At 38.0% G+C, this 22,494-nt stretch overlaps 1 protein-coding gene across 1 annotated transcript in view; it reads right to left on the bottom strand.

Annotated features, from left to right (window-relative positions):
* Positions 1 to 22,494, bottom strand: part of LOC134223131 (uncharacterized) — a 120,155-nt gene that overhangs the window by 33,810 nt on the left and 63,851 nt on the right. Inside the window, exon 5 of the mRNA XM_062702270.1 lies at positions 6,779 to 7,377. Within this exon, the coding sequence (XP_062558254.1) occupies positions 6,779 to 7,377 (599 nt within the window). The remainder of the gene's footprint in view (positions 1 to 6,778; positions 7,378 to 22,494) is intronic.

Genomic DNA, 22,494 nt, shown 5'->3' with positions numbered 1-22,494 from the left:
GGAGCTCGTTTTCGTACCACTGCTTGAATAGAACTGGATGATGGTTGTATAACTGACAACAAATGATGTGCATTGTTGTTTAAATGTTGGTTACTAGTCTTACTAACTACCCAGTACCCATGAAAGACAACATTGTTTCAGCGCGGTATTCTATGTTACCAATTATTATCATATTTAATAAAAGCAGAATCATCATACAGAGTGTAGTTACTTGTTTGTCATAGACAATATTCACACTTTGGTAAGATTAGGAGATTGAAGTGCAATAATTCTGTAATTTGAATACTGTATTTTGGTTGTATTGTCTATTTTGCCATCGATATTTGTACAATGTTATCTCTAACATCTTTTGCTATTTTTTTCTATTATTCAAAGAATAGGTTTTAGGTTATAGTTGATTGAGGTTGCAAATTGCATATTTGATGATAATTTATTTGGATGTAATCAGGAGGAAATTCACGGTATATATGGTTGCATATTAGTGAGATATCGAACGCAAAAATCATTAAATTTGTAACTGCTATAACTTTCGATTCCCTAGATGAAAGATTTTGAAATTTTCATAGCAGACGCCTGGATATTATATCTTTCGAAAGGCGAGTTCAGAATGGATGGACATTTTTTTCGTTAATAATGGTCACAGACACACCGTGATTTACTTTGTTGCAAAAAATGGTTCACGATTACGCAACTGTTGAAAACAAAATGTAAGAAATGACGATTGATTCGGGAATTCCGGTATTTCAGGAGGACTTCTTGGTGGCCACTCGGGATCAATGAATGATATTCTCGCGCTTAGAATCATTGGTCGTATTTGTATTGATCGGTTTATTTTCGACGATGTTTTCTTCTTATCAATGTAGTGAATTGCGGTAGTTTGCCAAAGGTTCATGATTGTAATGAAGGATGATTTCATTTTCCACCTGAAGCAAATATAAAATCGATGAAGAGAAATCGATCAATACAGTTACGCCTCTATGATTCTAAGCGCGAGCAAAGACTCTGCTTCTATACTGCTATTACAAACGATTTTCGAAAGTTTCTAGAACGAACTGCAATAATTGACCACTGCTCTGGATGTCCCTGCACTTCTGGAGCACCATTTGGGGACCAGCCCTTGCATTAATTTTGCTCTCACAACAAATGACGAATTTCAAGAATTGACCACTGCTCCGGATGATCCGGAGCTTCCCAAGGATAACTTAGTGTCCACCTGGAGTGAATTAATGGCCCTGCACATTACTTTACAACGGATTGTTTATAAAAATACGAGAAAGGCAAAAAGGCGCAAATTTCTAGAATAAACTTTCGTAGTACCAGATAGAGGCCACCTACGATCGAAGAGTAGTGCATGTATTGGTTTTAATGCGGCAATGTTTTAACAAACGGTTTATGAAAAGTCACATATGTCTAGAAGAATTTCTGGAATCGATCATATCTCCGAGTGTCCGGAATCTTATGGTGGGTCTCCTGCTGGTCACCCGGCGTCAATGAGTGGTCCTTGCATTGATTTTGCACTCCTATTGCTAGAAAAATTGATTTAAAACAAAATGCAGCTTTGAAAATGTTTATGAACACTCTTGACTCCTCAGGGAACCTATTCCGGAATTGGAAATCCGGGGTGAACTTGTTTGATGAACCCAAATAGATCAGAAATAAACACTTGAGACAATTTCATGACACCCATTTTGTTGGGGTTCCAATGAGAAATGTTTTTGGCCAACCGCGGCTCCTGGAAAACCTTTTCCAGAATGACCCCTCCGGTGTCAACTTGTCTGGTGAACCTAGGATCATGAAGAACATGCGCAAGAGTTTATTTCAAGGAGTTTGATACCTATATTGTTGATGTTCCATTGAACAATGTTCATGGCTACCTATGACCCCTCGAGGAACCTGTTCTATTATGGCCAAACGAAAGTCTGCACTTCTAGTGGACCCAAATCAATATAAATCAATCTACTGATGAAATTTCAAGAAGTTTGATACCCATATTGCCGATTAGCTACCGAAATCCACGATCAGTATCATTTATGCAGGACATGTTCCTGGAAATCCGGATTTTCCAGGAATCGAATTGACCGGATCGGTTCATTCTGATAACGTCTCGATAGAAGAGAAAATTATTAATCGAATAAGCCCAAAATTGTTGAAATCGGTTGTAAATTTCCAGAGATATAAGCATTTTAGTTTCGTGGGTACCCGGGTACCCTGCCGGCCTGTTAAGTGTGTTGCCGGCCACACAACGGTTAAAAAACTTGGTCAACTTCCATTGTCGCAACGCCGTTATGGGGAAAAACCCGTTATGGGGAAAGTATTTGTAGAAAAATTGATGAAAATTAAATGACACATGAAATAATGTCTAATGTAGATTTGCTGTAATTACAACCGTCATGTAAATTTAAATTTATTTTTATTAAAATTTCAATATGCTTTATGTTCACACGATCGTGAAAATTTCAATTGATTTAGATTTAAAATTACAGCGCGTTCGTTTACTTTTACTTATATTTTCATGCTCCAAATATGGCATTAAAATAAACGTAAATTTACATATTTTTTTCTGACTGTGTTCCCATTAACAAATATTCCTTCCTGTGATTATTGTGGAGACGCAAAGGTAAACAAAAACCACCTACTAATGATCATTTCTTTTTTCTTACTGACTGTAAGACGTGGCCGGCACCGTTATTGATCTTTGTGTTTGGCAAATGCTGGGTAATGCGTACCTGAAGGAATAAAACGGACCCCATTTCGCGGTCCTTGGCCTCTTACCCAGCAACTCCTATTCCTACCTTCTCGTGGCGCTGGCCGGCATACGAGCAACCTTAGGAAAGATCGGGTAACCAACCCAGGTGGAAACTATGATCGTATGCTGACAGGGAAGGGAGGATTTGCTAATTTCCGGAGGTTTTCTATGTTAGGAGCGGCTCACAAAAGCATCTGTTACCCATTTTAGTGATATAGGTAGCGCAACCTTAGTAAGGTTACTACAGTTACCAAGAAAGGTTAAACTAGAGCAAACGGATTGATTCACGGATTACATCCTCAGCATCATATTTCCTCTGGAGTGCGTAGACGACGGAGTAACGGCTGCAGTCATTCACCAGCGTAGGGTAGAAACGTTCATTTGGCCGCCCAGGTACATGTGAATCTGCCCACCAACAGCTTCCGCTTTTGTCGCAGACGCCTTAGGAAAACAAACTCTACTCATCAGCCCTCATAACAACAGCCCTACACAGACTGCACATCACACGAGCCCATCTTCAACCTATGTAACAGATTTTCAAGCACTGTGGTCAACACTGTGTTCTCGGTGGCCGAAACAAAGATGCCTAAAGTGCTGACATAGTTCCAACGTTTCAGATCCACCAATAATGCCTGTTCTGGAAGCCTCAGATGATCTATTGACACAGCTTTTTTTCCTTTAGGACTTTACACTCGGACTTGTTAATGATGATGATACGTCGGCCCATGGCTGCACGTCGCCAACCGCAATTCGTCCTCCACCTGATCAATCCACCTTGCCCGCTGTACACCACGCCTTCTTGTTCCCGTCGGATCGTTGTCGAGAACTTATTTCACTAAATTACTGTCCGACATTAAAACTACGTGTCCGGCCCACCGCAGTTTTCCGATTTTCGCGGTGTGAACAATGGATGGTTCTCCCAACAGCTGATGCAACTCGTGGTTTATTCGCCTCATCCACGTACCGTCCGCCATCTGCACCCCACCTTAGATGGCACGCAGCATTTTCCTTTCGAAAACTCCCAGAGCGCATTGGTCCTCCACGAGCATCGTCCAGGTCACGTGTCCGTAAAGAACTACCGGTCTAATGGGCGTTTTATAGATAGTCAGTTTGGTACGGAGGCGAACTCTATTCGATCGGAGCGTTTTGCGGAGTCCAAAGTATGTACGATTTCCTGCCATGATGCGTCTCCGAATTTCTCTGCTGGTATCGTTATCAAAGGTCGCCAGTGAGCCCAAGTACATGAATTCTTCAACCACCTCGATTTCATCACCACCAATACAAATTCGTGGTGAAACCAAACAACTGGACGGACTTCGTGGAAATCGTACCACTCGTGTCAATCCCTGCCCTTCGTATTACTCCCTCCAAAACGATTTTGAATAGCAAACACGGAAGACCATCACCTTGTCGGGGTGCATCAGATGCATCCTGAACAGAACATTAGCCAAGAGTGCACCTTGGTGTGCTTAGTTTTGAACTCTGTTTTCCTAGGATACAAGTTGCTATGTTAGGTCAGTGCTCTTGAACATTTACTTATCCATATTTATTCTTTTTTCTCGAGCTCGTGCGTTCTGCTGTAGCCCACAGTATCGAAGTGCGATTGTTTACCAGCCGATGATTGCTACAACGACTCAAATTGATAGCGTATGGTTATTACATCCAAGTGTAGTAGCGCTCGGCTTGTCCCACACACTCATAGGACAATATGTGACGGATCGCCGTAAGGTTCTCACTGGTAGGCTGTGGATATTTTTGCATAATTCATAAATATTATATCTATCCTAAATGAAAAAAAAAATACAACATTCCTTCAAAGATTCCGATGAGAATCCTTTAGTGATTCCGACGGAAATGTTCCAGGGATTCTGACGAGAATCTCCTGAGATTTCGACGGGAATCCTCCAACCATTCCAAAGGAAACCTCCTGGGATTCTTAAGGCCGAAATGAGAATCTTCTAGGGATCCTCCATCTTCCAGGAATTCCAACGGGAATTTCCAGGAATTTGAACAGGAATGTTCCAGTGATTCTGACGGGATTATTCCAGAAAATTCAACGGAAATGTTTCAGGAATTTCCATGAGAATATTCTAGAGATTCAGAATGGAATCCTCCAAGAATTCCAACGGTCCAGAAATGCCGTCGGAAATCCTCCATGAATACCCACGTGAATGTTTCAGGATTTTCGTAGGAAATATTCCAGGGATGTGGAAGCAAATCGTCGGACTTCGAATTAAGTTACTAAGGAATCCGGAAAAGAATTCTCCAGCGGTTCCGAAGGGAATCCTCCAGGGAGGTTGAAGCAAATCGTTGAGAGACTCCGAAGCAAATCATCGAATGATTCCGAAGCAAACCGTCAGAGGGATTCCGATCATCGATCGATTCCGAAGAAAATCGTCAAAGCATTCTGATACAAATCGTCAAGGAATTCCGTATCAATTTTCCGAACGATTCCGAGGCAAATCTTCGAACGATTCCGAAAGAATACCGAAGCAAATCAACGAGAGATTCTATAGAAAATCCTCCATGGTTTGAAGGGTCTCCCTCTATGAAACCGAAAGGAATCCAGTGTGAATTCTGAAAGGAATTTTTCAGATATTGCAATTAGAATTCTTCTCGCATTCCGTTGGGGATTCCTCTCGGATTCTGATAAAAATCCTCCCCGGATGCTGATGGGAATTGTGGATATTATCATGCTGCTAGGAAAGCAGAAGTCTGCTGGAAAACAATCACTCCAATCCTTGATGGACAACCACATGCCACGATTGCTTTGATTGATATTTTTGTGGCTCTCCATTGCTCTTCATATCAAGCTTACTAATGCTTTCAAATCAATTAAGCAGGAATGGATTTTTTTGCATGCAGTCTTTAAAGTAAGCTAAGTACTGAAATATCTATTCCTGCTTTAACATAAATCAGTCGATTACAGTCATGATAAAATCAATTAGAAATTGCCTTTGTATAATTAACACTAAGTGCAGCTTCACTGACACACAGCCACAGGAATCTTTCTCAGAAATGAGAAACAAGCTCATTTGCCTTCCACTCATTTCATTATGATAGGATAAATATGGTAGACAACACTTTTGTATTCAAACTTTTTCAGTACTTCATTATGCTATATGTTTAAAATTGATATCACTGCTGACAAACTTTTCAAATCTGGGGGCTATTTTTTTCTAGGGACCCTTCCCTCTTATTTACACCAATGGGAAAAATCGACTAAATATATGGGAACATACATACTTTCCACTTTTTTGCTGCTATGTGGCGCTGTAGTTATTCATTTCCGCTCATTAGTGACATTTACAATCTTTACGTTATTACGAAGAGGCATCCGAAAACCGCGAGTGATTTTGTCAAAAACTAAAAAAGTTATAATATGTAGTTTTGCTTGTTGAGCACCCACTTGACGTGACGGATCCGGCTGAAATTTTTACAGTAACTGCTGGGAGTAAAAAACTTTATTTTCAGAGGGTATACGTCTCTTTTTTAGGTTCTGTGTACTGCTTCGACAATGCTGGGGTTATTCATCATTAGAGACATAGCACCTGAGCCAAGAAAGCCGCTTTCACCTTGACTTTAAGTTTGTTCAGAAATTATGTAACGCATTTGAGGGAGGTGGGGAGATTCAACTTAAGTTCACGAGTACTAGTATTAGACAACGGGCAGCAATACAGTCCCCTTGCATTTCGGAAGTTTTCAGAAGAATGGATGTTAGAAAATCGCACTTCGAGTCAACTACAAGTTGAGTAGAAGAGGGATTCAAAATGCGTCCCTAAACATTGCCTCACCACACCACTGACTTCACTTTTTCTTGAACTCGATCACACATATTATTATGTGCATATCGTCTGCTCATATTGTTCTAAATTAGCTATAATTGCCTCAAGTGTTCGCGACCCCTCTACCTCCTCTTCATTCAACCCAGTCCAACTGATCCTCCGATGTCATGTGTGTTGAAGTGTGTATGTTTGTGAGTGAACTTGCTATTACTTAAAATCGGAATAAAAACGAAACCTTATCGCTTACTTGGAGAGTCATCCAGCTCATGGTTGGCGGAATGGTTGTCCTCGTCCTCGCCGTCGTCGTCGTCGTCATCGTTGTCGCCCCGGTGCGAGTGCTGTATCGATCCCGCAGGACTCATCTTTCGCGGTGGGGGCGTTAGACTTCGATGCCGCTTGGACGACGACGAGCCCACCGAGTGGGGGGAAATCTTCTGCTCCACGTCGTCCAGGGTGAGGGAGATTACACCGGGCGTGACGGCGGCGCTGGTGCTGGTGGACGACGCGGACGGTTTCAGCTGCAGACCCTGTTGCTCTTTCGCTAGGTGGTGGTGGCTGTCGCCGGCGAGGAGGGCACAGGACGACAATGACGACGGGGCGGACTGGGTGCTGACTGTCAGCGCCGAATGTGTCGAGTTGTGACTGGATGGCACTGAGAGCTGATGGTGTTGCTGCTGTTGATGCTGCTGGTGTTGGTGGAGATCTCTCGCGTGATGAATCAGTGGTTGGGGCGAGATGGATGGATTGAAGTGCAACGATGCGGGATGATTTTTTTGTACTGATAGGGGTGGGGTGGGAGGTGCTTGTGACTTGGTCACCGTGATTTCGCCGTTTGACGTTGAGATTCTGTTGATTTATGAAAGGGAAAGAGAATAGAAAATATATGAGTAATATACCATTAGGGTAGACAGCATTTCATATATACTACTAGTAATACACTTCTGGCTATTCTGGGTCAGTGAACGATTTATTTTTTTAATTTGACAATCAGAAACAAACTTGGGATTTCGTTATGATTAAAATATAGACATCATACTTCTAAAGAACTTCTTTTGAGTTTCAAACATGTACTTAGATAGTGAATTGCAGACAGATCTTCTATGTCTAGTTCTTATACATCCCCACATATGAAAATGCAGAAATGTATTAAAATGATTATTAGAACTCAGTTGTGTATTTTATTCATTTTAGTTTTAAAAATGCAATGTTTTGAAAGAAACATAAAAAGAGCCCTTGTGCCATCGCGCGACGGCCTTCTGCCTCGCCGTTGAGTGTTGAAAAGGCACATAATAAAGTCTAGTAATAAAACCAAGTTACTATTCCTGCATTCCAATATCATAAAGTCAACACTATGATACTCCAGGATCAGGGAAGTAAAAAAATCTCACATCCACCACCTTTGTGGTCGTGCATCTAATTGCTAAATCAAAGAAGTACCATGTAAGAGTTCTCCTGCGTATTTTTAATAGGAATCACTCCAAGACTTCTTCCTAGAGCAATTTCTGGACAAATTTCATTAGACATTTTTGAAGAGGCAATCCAGGAGAACTTGTTGGAAATAATCCTGAACGAATTCTAGGTGAATTCCTTGTTGTTTTTTTATATACTCGCAGAAATCATTAGGTACGTACTTCATGAAAGTTCAAAACAACTTGCTTTGAAATTCGGAAGAATTTTCAATTGAAATGCAATTTTTTTTCTGGTGGAAATTTAAAAGAAGATTACTCGCTAAATTTGTTTAGGGAATTCAGAGAAATTGTCGATGAAATATCAAAAGATTTTCCCAGGAAAATTCTAAACAAGCTAATTTGGAAGGTAAATATACAAAACAATAAAACAATAAAAAGAAACTTCAAACATTTTCCCAGAAAAAAAAAACCATTACTCGTGGTAAAACAGAATAATTTTTCGAGAAAGCTTGAAAAACTGTTTGAAAATAAGTAATCCTTGCTCACCATAGCTTAAAACGCTATTAAAGTATCGAGGGCCAGCACTTATTTGATTCTAGACAACGATCCGACGGGCACAAGAAGGCGAGGTGCGCAGCGGGCAAGGTGAATCGATCAGGTGGATGATGACTTGCGGACCCTCCGAAGACTGCGTGGTTGGCGACGAGTAGCCATGGACCGAGCCGAATGGAGAAGACTCTTATATACCGCACAGGCCACTTCGGCCTTAGTCTGAATAAATAAATAATACTAACTTATTTTAGTCACTGGGATTGCCTTTCCGGCATACTTCAAGTAACCTCAGAAGACACTACAAAACCAATTTTTTCACGTTCTCACCATCTCTCAGAATGGTAAAAAGTGACGGCGTGTATAGACGTTTTATTTTTCTATCGCTTATTTAGTAGGCTCAGTTGTTTTACAAAATACTCTACGGAACCGAAGGCATTTAATTTAAATTATATTAATCTGAAGATATTTCAGACATGCGATGTGAAACATCTTTACGAGAGGTCTATTTCGGAGCCGACCGGACTATGGCTGTAACCTCAGCTGCTTGATCCCTCCGTTGAGTCGTTGGTGGCTTTTGTTGCTTATTTTCACGTACCATATCCGATCGATGTAATGACTTTGTTGAGACATAAAATGAGCATTACCAGAATTTTTTAATTTTGATTTTACCTAGTTAGAACAAATCATTTAATTAAACTCAAGAGCCTAAAAGCATAACGGAGCCAAATTCATTGCATTTGTGTTAAAACTATAAAAATCGATCAGATTTTGACGATAACTTGATCGTTCTTCTCTGCATTATCATTGTATACATATAATTTTCATACATTTAGACTCTTTTTAACGCATTAATAATTCTCGCTTAACTTTTCAAAAGGACCTAAGTAACATTTTTTTTTCATGAATTAATTTGAATAGCGCAATCGAAAGCTTTCATGTTGTTCTATTGATTGCGCTATTCAAATTAATTCATGAAAAAAATGTTACTTAGGTGCTTTTGAAAAGTAAAGCGAGAATTGATCATGTGAATGAATACGTGTGACAAAGTCTCTGACTAATGTTGTAACAACTCGAATTATGTAGTAGGGTTACTGCTCCTGGACTTCATCTCATAGCTCCGATATTCATCCTAAGAAAAACATAGCAATGAAAAGGTATTTGATTTATTGATTAATTTTTCAAAAGGACCTAAGTAACATTTTTTTCATGATTTAATTTGAATATTGCAATCAACAGAACAATATGAAAGCTTTTGATTGCAGTACTCAAATTAAATCATGAAAAAAATGTTACTTAGGTCCTTTTGAAAAGTTAAGCGAGATTTGTTTCTGATTTTATTGATTTTTTCAGCTGTGAGCACGCATGCTAACAAAAAGAAGCAACGAAATTGGTGCCGTATTTCTTTGTTTCACGTTGAGATGAATATAAGTTTCAGTTTGATGGAAAACGGAGTAGTTCCTCTATATAACAATTATTTTGCTTAGACACTTTGATTTGTATGCTTACTCTACACTCTATTGGAATATCGCGTGATTTTTTTTCTGAAAGAAACAAGATGCGAATTTGTTTTGATTTATGTATTTATAAATAAAAAAAAACCTAAAATGAAAAGGAAAAGGAACGCATTTGAAAACTCGTTAATGTTCTTATTGAATTCCTTTGCCAGTGAAACAATAGCCGATGTTGTTGTGTATAAGATAACGAATAATTACGCCCTCTTAGATACACCGGAATCGTGTTTTAATTGAATTGAATTTAGTTGGTATTGGTGGCTATTTTTATTTATTTTATTTTTATGTAAGGCTATGCAGGAAAACCTGCTCATTGTGCATTTCTCTCTTTTCAAAAGGATTCTTGTTCGCTGATGTGTTGCGAAAAATATTTTTTTAAAGGAATCTCATACGATCATACATGAAGACATTACTTTTATTTGTCGAGGTTAGTCACCATAGGCACCATATGTTTTATATCCTACCTTACCATCAGCCGGGTAAATGCATTCCACAAAAGAAGGGACCATATATCTTTCTTTTTTCTTTAACGAAACGAATGAACAAATGCCTGAATTGAAAGGAATCATATTCTCTCTTGCCATCTGCCGGACAAAAGCATTATTCAAAAGAAGGGATCGTATCTTAAACCGAGCATATGCCTGAATTGAAAGAATGAATCATATCCTCCATTGCGTTCTGCTCTTGTCTTAAAACGAGCAAATGTACAAATCGAAAGATGGAGTCATATCCTCTCTTGCCTTCTGCCGGGCCAATACATTATTCAAAAGAAGGGATCACATATCCACTTGCCTTAAACCGAGCCTGAAATAAAGGAACCACATCCACATCCACATCCAGGAACTACATCGTCTTCTACTTTCTGCGTTACTTTCTGTATCTCCCCTTGCCTTAAATCGAGCAAATGCTAGCATAGAAAGAAGGAGTCATATCCGCTCTTACCTTCTGCCAGCCAAATGCATCTTTCAAAAAAGGGCTGCCATTAAACGGGAAATAAAATATCAATTTCCCGGGATTTCCCGCAAAATCTTATTATTGAAAATTTTCTAACGTCGATCATTCTGTGACTCAGCCACTTATTTTTTGACGTGGAATTACGCCTTTCGGTAAGATAGGGGGGTTATTCCAAAGTTTCAATTGTGGGACTGTCACACAAAGACATCAGGAAATAAGAGCCAATAGCTCAGCCATTTTTCAACGGATTCTGGAAATTTTGGTAAGAATCGTTCAGTTAACTCCCTTGCCTCAAAGCGAGCAAATGCCTGAATCGAAAGAAGGAGTCATATCCTCTTTGCGTTCTGCCGGGCATATGCATTATTGAATGCACTTAATGCTGGAAGAAATCATAACATTCCTTGCCTTATACTGAGCAAAGCCAACGTCTCTCTCATTATGTTAAAGCGACAAAAATTATAAATAATTGAACATATTTCACATTATTTCCGAAATTGGCGATTACACAACTATGACAAACGGCATTCTGCCAAACGACCTTATGCCAAATGATCTTCCACCGTTCCGGCATAAGAATTGTGTCTTCTACGAGGGTAATTTTTTGTTTTTTTCGTTGTTTATCGTTGTGTTTAATTTAACTTGAACAAACAGATTGAACGGATGGATTAAACGTACCAAAAAAAAACAAACAAACGACAAAATGTCGAGTAAATAATAAACTCGTTGTAATATTGCAAGCTTGAGTGGCCGTTAAAAATATACAAGTGAGAAGTAAAATGATCAAAGTTAATAGTGAAGCAGAGAAGGGAGAAATGAGATGTTCAAATGAATACAAAGTAGCGAGAAGTTAGTACTTAGGAATGGAAGTGAGTACTGTGTTGTGAAATGTGTGCAGTTGCAAGTAGGAAGTGAGGAATGAGAAATGAAAAGTAAGAGAAAGTATTGAGAAAACAAACAGAAGTGTTTCGAGTGAAAACAGGAAAGGCATCGCAGAGATGCATGTCCGCTGCGAAGCCAATGGAGTCAGGAGAATTTCAAGAAGTCGACATTGTCGTACGCTGGAATAGTTAATGGAAGCCAGGAGCATGAAGAAGATATAAATGACGGAGTGAATATTTTGAATTATACAAAAATAAGGAGCATCTACGAGAACAAAATACGCGGCTCGCAAAAAGCGCGAAAAACAGCAGTATATTATAAGCAAATCGGCTCGGTAAAGTTTTATATAAAACAAACGAGCCTTAAATAAACGCATTAGAAAAAACACCATTCGGCCAATTCGCGTTTAACCGAATGGCATTCTAAAAACAACAACTTCAAAACCAACCAAAAAAAGAGAATATCCCACTATTATAGAGTTGAATGACTTCTGAGAGCAAAAGTTTACGCAGTGCGGGATTTTTTTAATTTAAATGAAAAAGGTGATGCGACTTTTACATATTTGCCCCTCTCATTCTCAATAGAAACACAAAGGCATGTTGCAATAATTTCTCCAATTTTTGACGTAAACTACGTATAAGGGGAAGCCTCGGATACAGGGTACAAAATGAAAATTTCCAAATTGGGGCCGTCACGAAATCATTTAAGATTTCAAACATAAAAAACGACTTTATCTTTCGATGGATTTTTAAGATTTATATATCAATCAATTCGCAAACTTTCCACCAATCCGCTAATTGTATTAAACCTATTGATTATCTACGTCAAACTATTAAAAAATTATTTCTTTCACGCCTGGTAAAAAAATTAGAAGGTTGTTTTAAAGACACGACCGCAAATTGAACGCAGAATAAATTGCTTATCTTTCGATAGCGGATGCGAAATTCATTTTTTGTGTGAAAAAGTGAAATTTGAACACTACCTGCCGAAATTGGATTTTCAATAGTTAAATGCATTGAATTAATTGTTTACAATAGTTTTATGAAATCTTAGAGAGTTAACTGATCGATTCATACCAAAACCTCCAGAATCCGTTAAAAAACGGCTGAGTTATTGGCTCTTACTTCCTGACCTCTTTTCGTGACGGTCCCAAATTTGCAGCATTGGAATGACCACCCCCTCCCCGGTAGGATACGAAAGACGTGTCAAAAAAATCAGAGCTAATCAATTCCGTTCATGCATGCCCAACACGGACATCATAAAAAGAGTCGTGTCTTGCGCGCGCGCGTCATTTTCGTTCGAGATTTCACGGCGAGCGGACGCTCTGCTAGAGCGTGGATCGTCTGGTAGCGGTTTAGTAATAACGGCTCGGTGGCGTTTGCGTTCGGTGGTGTCTGTGGCGATCGTGGCAGCATCAGCAGCGCGTCATTTACGTTGCAACGAATCATCGGACAGCGGTCGTGGTACAATTAAAATTAATTTACCGGTGATGGATCGACAGTATGTTTAATTCTATTTATTGAACGGCTACTCAGTCTTACAATTTTCACAACGAGTTTATTATTTACTCAACGTTTCAAGGGGACAAAAAGATACAATTCCCGTGTCGAAACGTCGGGTAAATAATAAATTCGTTGTGAAAATTGTAAGACTGAGTAGCCGTTCAATAAATAGAATTAAAATTAATCGGTCCTTTGTTAGGACCACCATTATGTACAGAAGAGAAATTGTTCTACAGATAATGTCCACCGAAGTGAAAATTCATCCAACAATGGCGGCCAAAAAAGAAAACTCGTCGTCAGTAAGAACATCCCTCAAGTGAAATCGTTGCTCACATGCTGTTAGTAATTAAAAAATCGGTCCTTTGTCAGGACCATTTACTATATACAAAGAGAAGGGTTTGATTTGTAGTGTTTGATTGTGATGCTATATTTCCGAAATGACTTTATACTGCTGAATGGTTACAGATGATAGCACGCCAAATAGTTCTTATGCAGCAACTACCTCCGACGCCATAATAGCAACTTTCAGTTTGAAGAGACAATTCGTCTCAAATCAAGTATCTTCCGATCAAAATGGGGATCATGAAAGAAAGCGACATACGCGGCTGGATGCGCCTTTACAACCACTGACAGCAACCAAACGGTTATCCAAATCTGATGAGAAAATTTCATTTCCTACTGCTAAATGGCTGCATCAGCTACCAATGCTAATACATTTCCATCACCTTTGTCGACGGCCATCACTGATGCTGTTGGGATCGATAACGACGCAATCATTGTCTTTTAATTGTATTGCAGTTCAAATCAACTCTTCCGTTTAAAATTGGGTTCTGAGTAAGGGTATGCGATAACACACTTTTCCCTAACGAAACGAAACGAAACGAAATTTAAAATGTCTATGTTGATTCGAATCGAAACGAAACGAAATATAGATTTACTTTCGAGACTTCGAAACGATACGAAATCAAGGTTAATTTAATTCGAAATTTTTCGAAACGAAACGAAATTTTAATTTTTTTTCCGCGGAATTTTTATTAAATTGGTTTTACATTATGTACGCAATTTTGATTTCACTTTTTCGAAGTCAAATAAATGTTTTGCGACCAACAGAGTTGTAATAACAGAAGAGGCAGTCTGTGATAAATCAACGCATTTTCGCCGCATATGACATTGACGATAAGGCAATATCCCAGAATTTATGTCGTTTTCAAAAGAATTCATCGTGGAGCGTGTGCTGTGCTCCCGAATATGATCAATTTTATATCAGTAAATGTAAAAAATATAGAAATTGTGCGATTTTTCATATACGATTTTTCATTCAAATTTTCTTTAAAACCTTAGTTCACTTAAAAATAATGTAATTATGCTGAAGCATACTTCATATTGTCTTGTCAGTGTGGTTTTATAGTATTGAGCTAAGTCAAAATTAGAAAATGAATGCATAGAAGAATCCTGTGCACCTTTCTAAAATGCACATAGATATGTATTTCAGATTTAATTTCACAGTCCCATAGTCATATATACAATCAGATCAACGATCTGAGCTATTGTCTGTGTGCCCATGGCTTATGAGAACAGCTGTTATGGTCAGTATGAGCTGAAAACAATCATAAGTAAAGAACTTTCAGCCATTTCAATGATCTTTCAACCCGTTCTAGAATTTTTTTGCGATTTCCATGCGAAGATCTAGAAATGCCCACAAATCTTCAATGTTCCTTACTGAACACATCGTAGTTGCTAATCTTGATTGGCCGAGAAACAGCTCACCAATTAAATAATTTTCTTGGGCCACAAAAAAGTTATTCTTATTGTAAGGTACACTGGGGGAAGTGGAAAAGGAAAAATCGATAGTGCATGTTTGAATTAGTGTAAAACCAGTTTAAATGATCTAAATGCGTTCAATCAAAATGGGCTATCAAAAACAGTCAATTTTGCACCAACTGTGCGGTAATTCATACCATTTCAGTCGCTTGAAATTTATGGAAATAGATTTTAAAATTAGGAGTTGTTTTTCCACTTATCCTAGTGGGATGGGGTAAGTGGAAAACCCATGTTGTCTTGACCTTCAATAGTGATGAGTAGTTACATATAACTAAAATCATTACGATGATTGCTCTGAGAATCTTTTGTGGAATAATTTCATTACCTCAACGGAATAGATCCTCAAGGAGTTCTCGTGATAGCTAGGGGAGGGCTGGTTTTGCTTTCTCGAACACTAAGTGTACGTAAAATCTATATGTTCGCCACAAAGATGAACTTTTTAAAGAAAAAATGGGACTTACAGGGTTATAAACTAATCAACTTAGTTTAAAGAATTGAGATGATGTCTGTATGTGCGTATTTGTATGTATGCGTGTGCGCAAAACACGTACAAAATTATTTCCTATTTTAAAGCACTTGTTCTTAATCAATTTGTTCGCAAAAAAATTACATTCAAAGGCGAAACTTGTTATGAATAAAAATTAATGTGAATTATCCAATATATTTACCTATCAGTGCTATTTTTAACTTTCTTATACATTTTTTTCATATCTAAAACATGTGAAAGGCATCAATACCGATAGGTGGATTAATCAGGCATTTTCTCATTTATATTAGTCCAATCACCACTGGAATCCCAATGATGACAAAGAAGGAACATATTAGGATTCATAGCTATCGAAATAAACCCTGGAGGGAAGCAAAAAATTGCATAATTAGAACATTATCCACTTCCCCCGCAGTGTTTGATACCTGGGGTAAGTGTAAAATCTTTGAATTATTTGCTTTCTTGGTACAAACCACTACCAATTGAATGGGATTAGTTTAATTGTATTAAAACGGTCACCTGTGATATAAATTCACTTGAAAAAAGGACAATTGGTGCAAATAAGAATTGATTTTGTGAATGCAAAAATCAACTTTTCGCGAAACCTAAAATTACAGTTCAAGCGTTAACCGGGTTAGTGTATATATTATTCAAATTTTAACATAATATTAGTGTGAGCATCAAAGTATATTCTTGCATAATGTTATGATGTGGTAAAAACTTTAAAGTATGTTTGATTCCAATTTTTCGAGTCGATTTTTACACTTACCCCCTTTTTCCACTTCCCCCAGTGTACCTTATATTTACTTGCTTCGGAGTTTCCAATTCATGGCCAATAACGATGCTGGTCACATCCTTAAAGTCAATTTAGGATTAGGAGAGGAATATTAGTTTAACACTCATTGTTATAAAAGACCGAGGAATGCCCTGCATCTCCGTGAGCGCTACGGGAAAGGAACCGTTGCTTAGTAGAGAAGGTTATTCATGTGAAGCCCCTTGGTAAGCGACTAAATATTTATTGTAAACGAAGATATTTTGAAAACAAGAAGACGAAAACTGTGTTTTAAATCAATCCAACGCAAGATCAATGTGCTTCGTTTAATAAGTTTCTACTAAGGGTATGCGATAACACACTTTTTCCTAACGAAACGAAACGAAACGAAATTTAGAATGTCTATGTTGATCCGGATCGAAACGAAACGAAATAGAAATTTACTTTCGAGACTTCGAAACGATACGAAATCAAGGTTCATTTAATTCGAAATTAATTTATTCGAAATTAATTAATTTTTCCGCGAAATTTTTATTAAATTGTTTTTTTATTATGTACGCAATTCTGATTTCACAGTCAAATAACTGTTTTGCGACCAATAGAGTTATAATAACAGAAGAGGCAGTCTGTGGTAAATCACCGCATATACCATTGACGATAAGGCAATACCCCAGAATTTGTGCCGCTTTCAAAGGAATTTATCGTGGAGCGTGTGCTCCCGAATATGATCAATTTTATATCAGTAAGGCCGTTACAAATATTTAATTCAAATTATGTCCTACTGGTCTCCAAAAGGTCAAGGGGGGGGGACAATAAAAAATAAATATTAAAATGAAAAAAATCGATAAAACTCCTCGGATTTGTTAAAGAATGTTTTGAATATCCTCAAAATTGTCCGATTTTTTTTGTTGTCCTTTCAAAATATTTTTTTGGGCAAAAAAACCGAGAAGGGGGGGGGGGAGACATAATTGTTTTTAAATATTTGTATCGGCCTAAGTATAAAAAAAAATAAATTGTGGGATTTTTCATATGCGGATTCAAATTTCGTTTCAAACCTTAGTTCACTTAAGAATAATGTAATTATGCTGAAGCATACTTCATATTGTATTGTCAGCGTGATTTTATAGTATTGAGCTAAGTCCAAATTAGAAAATGAATGCTTAGAAGAATCCTGTGCAGCTTTCTAAAATCATAAAAACGATAACATAAATGCCCACAAATCTTTAATGTTCCTTGCATATTGTGCAAATAGTCAAAGAAGAGCTTGATTGGCCGAGAAACATCAAATATGCACAGATCACCAATTAAATAATATTCTTGGGCTACAAAAAAGTTATTCTTATTGTATACTTGCTTCAGAGTTTCCAATTCATGGCCAATAACGATGCTTTTCACGTCCTTACAGTCAATTTAGGTTTGAGAGAGGAAAATTAGTTTAACACTCATTGTTATAAAAGACCGAGGAATGCTCTGCATCTCCGTGAGCGCTACGGGAAAGGAATCATTGGTTAGTAGTATCATGTGAAACCCCTTGGTAAGCGACTAAATATTCACAATTATTTACATATTATTCGGCAACTCGGCCGTACGAAAATCAATTTTTGTTAAATATCTTGGCTGTTATATATGATATTTAACAAAAAAAGACTAAATATTTATTGTAAACGAAGATATTTTGAATACAAGTAGACGAAAACTGCACACTTAGTTTTTACTTCTGCAGCTCGGCAAAAATCCGCACAGCCGTGCGCCAGCAAAATAATAAACTGATATTCCGGTAAAAAATATGTATGTTAGCTGATTTTCAGCAAATTATTTGCTGATTTCCAGCAATTTTGACAGAAATCTCGGCAAAAAAAATGTTTGCTGGGGCACGGCTGTGCGAATCTCGGTAAAAGTTGACCATTTTGCTGAGATCCCGGTAAAAAACATTAAGTATGTGCTTCGTTTAATAAGCTTCTACAATATGATCGATTCCGCACTAAATAATTGTGTGCTCTTCGATGCAGACATCAACTAAGTAACATTTTGAGTTATATCATACTCTATTAGCAGTTTTGGAGGGCAAATTTTGAAGACTAGCAATTAAACTAAGATTTACATGGCAACCTCTTGAAGACCACTACAAGATTATGTTAAGACCAAGTGGACCACTCTTGAGAACGTCTTCAAAGCAAGCTCGAGGTTGTTAATAAAGCTACCATTCGCGAAGTCGAAGCAAAATTCTTCACACAAACAATGACAGTTCTTTATGGGTTTTTACAGTAGAGCAACAGAGAGGAGGGGATGGCGGCCATGTTTCACTCAAACTCTGACAGATAGCAATGGGATTTCCCATAGGAGGGAAGAGCAGAATTTGCTTCGACTTCGCGAATAAAACCGCTGTCAAAAAAGGGAATTTCTCTTTTGTCATTGAACTGGAGAAAAAGGAAAATCGTAGGAATGGAAGAATGAAAAAAAAAACAACATTCAATGGGAGGATAAAACACAACGTTCATGGATATTTTTTAAAATAATATTGAATCATCGGAAATTGGATGCCCCAGAACTCGCTCGCCTGCATACAATTTTGGTGCGCCTTCGAATTTCTGGTGAAACCAGGTAAGAAAAGCAGTTTATTTAAATGCGCCGTCGCAATATCGTGATTTACGGAAATATCAATTTGAGCAAATCATTAATCAATATATTGTTTTTTTTTTATTTGTGGCATTTCGATTCGCACTGAGAAATTTCTCGTGCTCCGAGATTTGTAAATAATTCTGAAATGCAGCGGTTTCTTCATATGGTAGTGAATACCGCAAAAGATTTTTGCCGAAATGAAATCAATTCTATACTACCATCATGGCTGCTACTACACCGTGGGTAGTTGTGATGGTCAAAATACAGTTTTGCGTATCTTTCAAGTATAATAAGTACTTGCTAGAAATTGCTAAATAATTTATTGTACAAGTAAAATTAGTGCAATAAATGTACTGTGAGAAGATGTTTAATTTTTGCCATTCCTGATGCTGAATGGCGTCTGAACTATTTTTAATGTGAACGATGTTCAAGCCATCAAGCTGCAAATTCAGGCTACAAGCGATCAAGTTACCGGAGTTCACAATAATTGCATTTGAGTAGTGCTTCCAACACCGAGAGTAGAACTTCTCAAATATTGGTTATCGCATCACTTGTTTCGTGCTCATATTTATACTACATATCTTAATTTAACGGAAATAAAATGGCATATTCGGTTAGTTTACTCGATTTTCATTATCTATTCCATTCTCAGGAGTGGGATTTGACCTATGGATTTTATTATCAATAAACAACAAAATTTCAAATATGCGGATGCCTAATTTTCAAAGTTTATGTATTCATTGTGGGGGAACAGCGCCTAGATTTCATCTCATGGCTCCGATGTAAATCTCATCAAAAACAAAGCAATGAAAAGGTGTTTGATTTGCTTCTTATTTTTGTGATTTTTTTCAACAGTGAGCACGCATGTTTACAAAAAAAGCTACGAAAAAAGCGATGAAAATATGTTCAGTGAGATGGAAATTGGGACATTTCCCCTATTTATTGTTTTCTTTGTTTAAGTTTTCGAGAAACTTGTAGCAGAAACATTATGATAGAAACTTTTGTTTTTGGCCATTCGGTTGGCCATAGTGCGTGAGACAAGTCTATGACCAAAATATCCGGTTTTATTACAGTTTTCAGAATTGTTTTTATTGGAGCCCTCAAGATAATCATTAGCCCACTCATAAGTTTATGAAGCTTTTGACATTTGTGGTTTTATTAGACGTTTTATTGTCGCGCTTATCTTTTTCTAGAATGCTGCGGCGGTCTTACACTCGCAGGCTCGATTGCGAAGGTAAACGTCAAGATAGTCGCCGTGTTAAAAGATAGGCATAATTTTCCCGCTCAAAACAAAACAGCGTGCTTTTCGCGAAATGACAGCAGCGTTCGATTGTATTAGTGAGAGGCAACCGGAGTCACTAAGTAAATCAAGAGTGTTTATTATGGCAGGTGCATACGGTGGGTGAGATTTTCATTGACTCTGTTGTGTTTAGTGACCGTTGCGATTACCTGAGAAGCCACCAGCAGGAAGCCGCAGTATTCTATTTTATCTCGAGCATAATATTATGGTTTTGGAGATAGCTATTAGTCTTCAAACAAAGCTAATCTTGCAGCATTGAACAAAGCAGCGATAAAACCGTCAAAAAACTTAAATAAATCCATGAAGCCTTGAAATTGTTACTTGGGTTGAAATTGTTACTTGGGCAGTGTTATCACTTCGCGTTCTCTCACACTAGCTGGCGTGATCAACATCAACAAGGTCGATTGTACACTGGTTAAACAAATTTTTGCTACGTGAGGTAGATTTTTTTCACTTTGCGTTCTCCCGGACTAGTTGCCGTCCCATGACACGATCGATTCCGCATTCATATTGTACAAATAGTAAAAAATATCACAAAATATAAATTTGAATATTGGAAACACTGAAGACGTCTTATAGAAGAAAACTACATACGTATTCGTCGACTAAGAATAGGGTTATGTAGTAAGCGTTAATAGAAAAAAATGTATAACCTAAAGTTTTGAAAACAACGATTTTGTTCAGCGGCGCAGCCAAAATTTTTGATAATATAAAGTATGGTTTAAATTTAAATTTGTTTCGAAATTCCGCGGAATTCCGTTAAATTTCGTTAGAAGCTAGTTTTTTCTATCGAAATTTTTGTTATTTTACGAAACGAAACGAAATCAAGAAATCAGATTTCGCCATGCCTAAATTCCACGAAATTCCGTGGAATTTCGTTTCGAACCACTTGAAACGAAATTTTTCGAAATACCGCATATGCTTAGTTCTGAGAAGAACTGATTTATGCTTCTTAAGACCTTGTTGAGCATTCATAACTACTAACAACTAACCGATTGTCCGAATCTTGCGAGAATATTTCACTTCTCATATCAGATTTTTCGTAATCCACTATTATATAGGGGGAAAGACGACTTTGGCAGGTTTTGTTCTATTTTTGGCAGGGGGGTTTTTGTCGACCAAATTTTTTGAAATTTGGCCACAATATTCTTTGATATGCAAAGAATGTTCAGGCCAAATTTGAGCCTAGTCAGTCATAAAAACCCCCCTGCCAATAATAGAACAAAACCTGAAAAAGCCGTCATTCCACCTACAAGAGCAAGTTTTATATTAAGAGAAGTTTCATCATATAACGACGCACATTCTCATGGTGACAGACTCCGACGATTGCCGACTGCCGACGACCGCTCTTCAAGGAATTTCGAACAAAAGGGCTCGCGCACGCTGAAAAGCTGCTTTCTTGTATTCAATTTAGTGAGCCCGATGCCCAGCCCCTTTGTTGTTCTTTATGGCTGCAAATTTTATGTGCCCTCATTATTAATAACAAAGGGGCGGACCTGATGAGCTTACTTCAAAAGATACAAGAAAGCTGCTTTACCACGCGCGAGAGCGAGATTTTTCGTCGAGCGATCCCAGTATCGACATCAGAGGTGTTCGCTCGTGTTATTGACGGATGCTGCAGATCCGGTTTGATGTAAATAATCAGCAACATCATCAAGATATTGAAATTCACCCAACATTGATGACCGTCGGCGGTAGTTGTTGCAGAAATCTCGTCGTCGGTGGGAGCAGTACTGGAGCGAAATTTTCTCGCATACTAATAGTGAATGGCGGTCCTTTTTCAGAACCATCATTTTATAAAGAAGAAGGTTTTGTTTACTGTATTGGAAATTGTCGCACAAATGAAATTTTCTCGCAATATTCTTACTTTAGTTTTGCTGCTGCTAGTGACTGGGAAGGGGCATTAAGAGGAATTTTGCAGCAGAATTGTGCAAGTGCAATTTTATCTCTCATTTTTACTGGCTGTCGACAAACCTGTTCTACTAAAAATTTTAAACAAATTCTTTTGAATGCTGCCAATGCTGATGACAACCGCACGATAATTACAAGAAAAACCGCAAATGCGCGCTGGAGAGCAGCTTTTTGGATTGACTTGAGACGATGTCTGCGAAGGTAGCGGTCATCTGTGATAGTCGATTGAAAAAAATATTTATGCTG

The sequence above is a fragment of the Armigeres subalbatus genome, chromosome 3 (assembly GCF_024139115.2).
Source record: "Armigeres subalbatus isolate Guangzhou_Male chromosome 3, GZ_Asu_2, whole genome shotgun sequence".
Taxonomy (NCBI): Eukaryota; Metazoa; Arthropoda; class Insecta; order Diptera; family Culicidae; genus Armigeres; species Armigeres subalbatus.
Note: the sequence above shows the minus strand (reverse complement) of the source record. Positions and strands in the feature narration are given on the sequence as shown.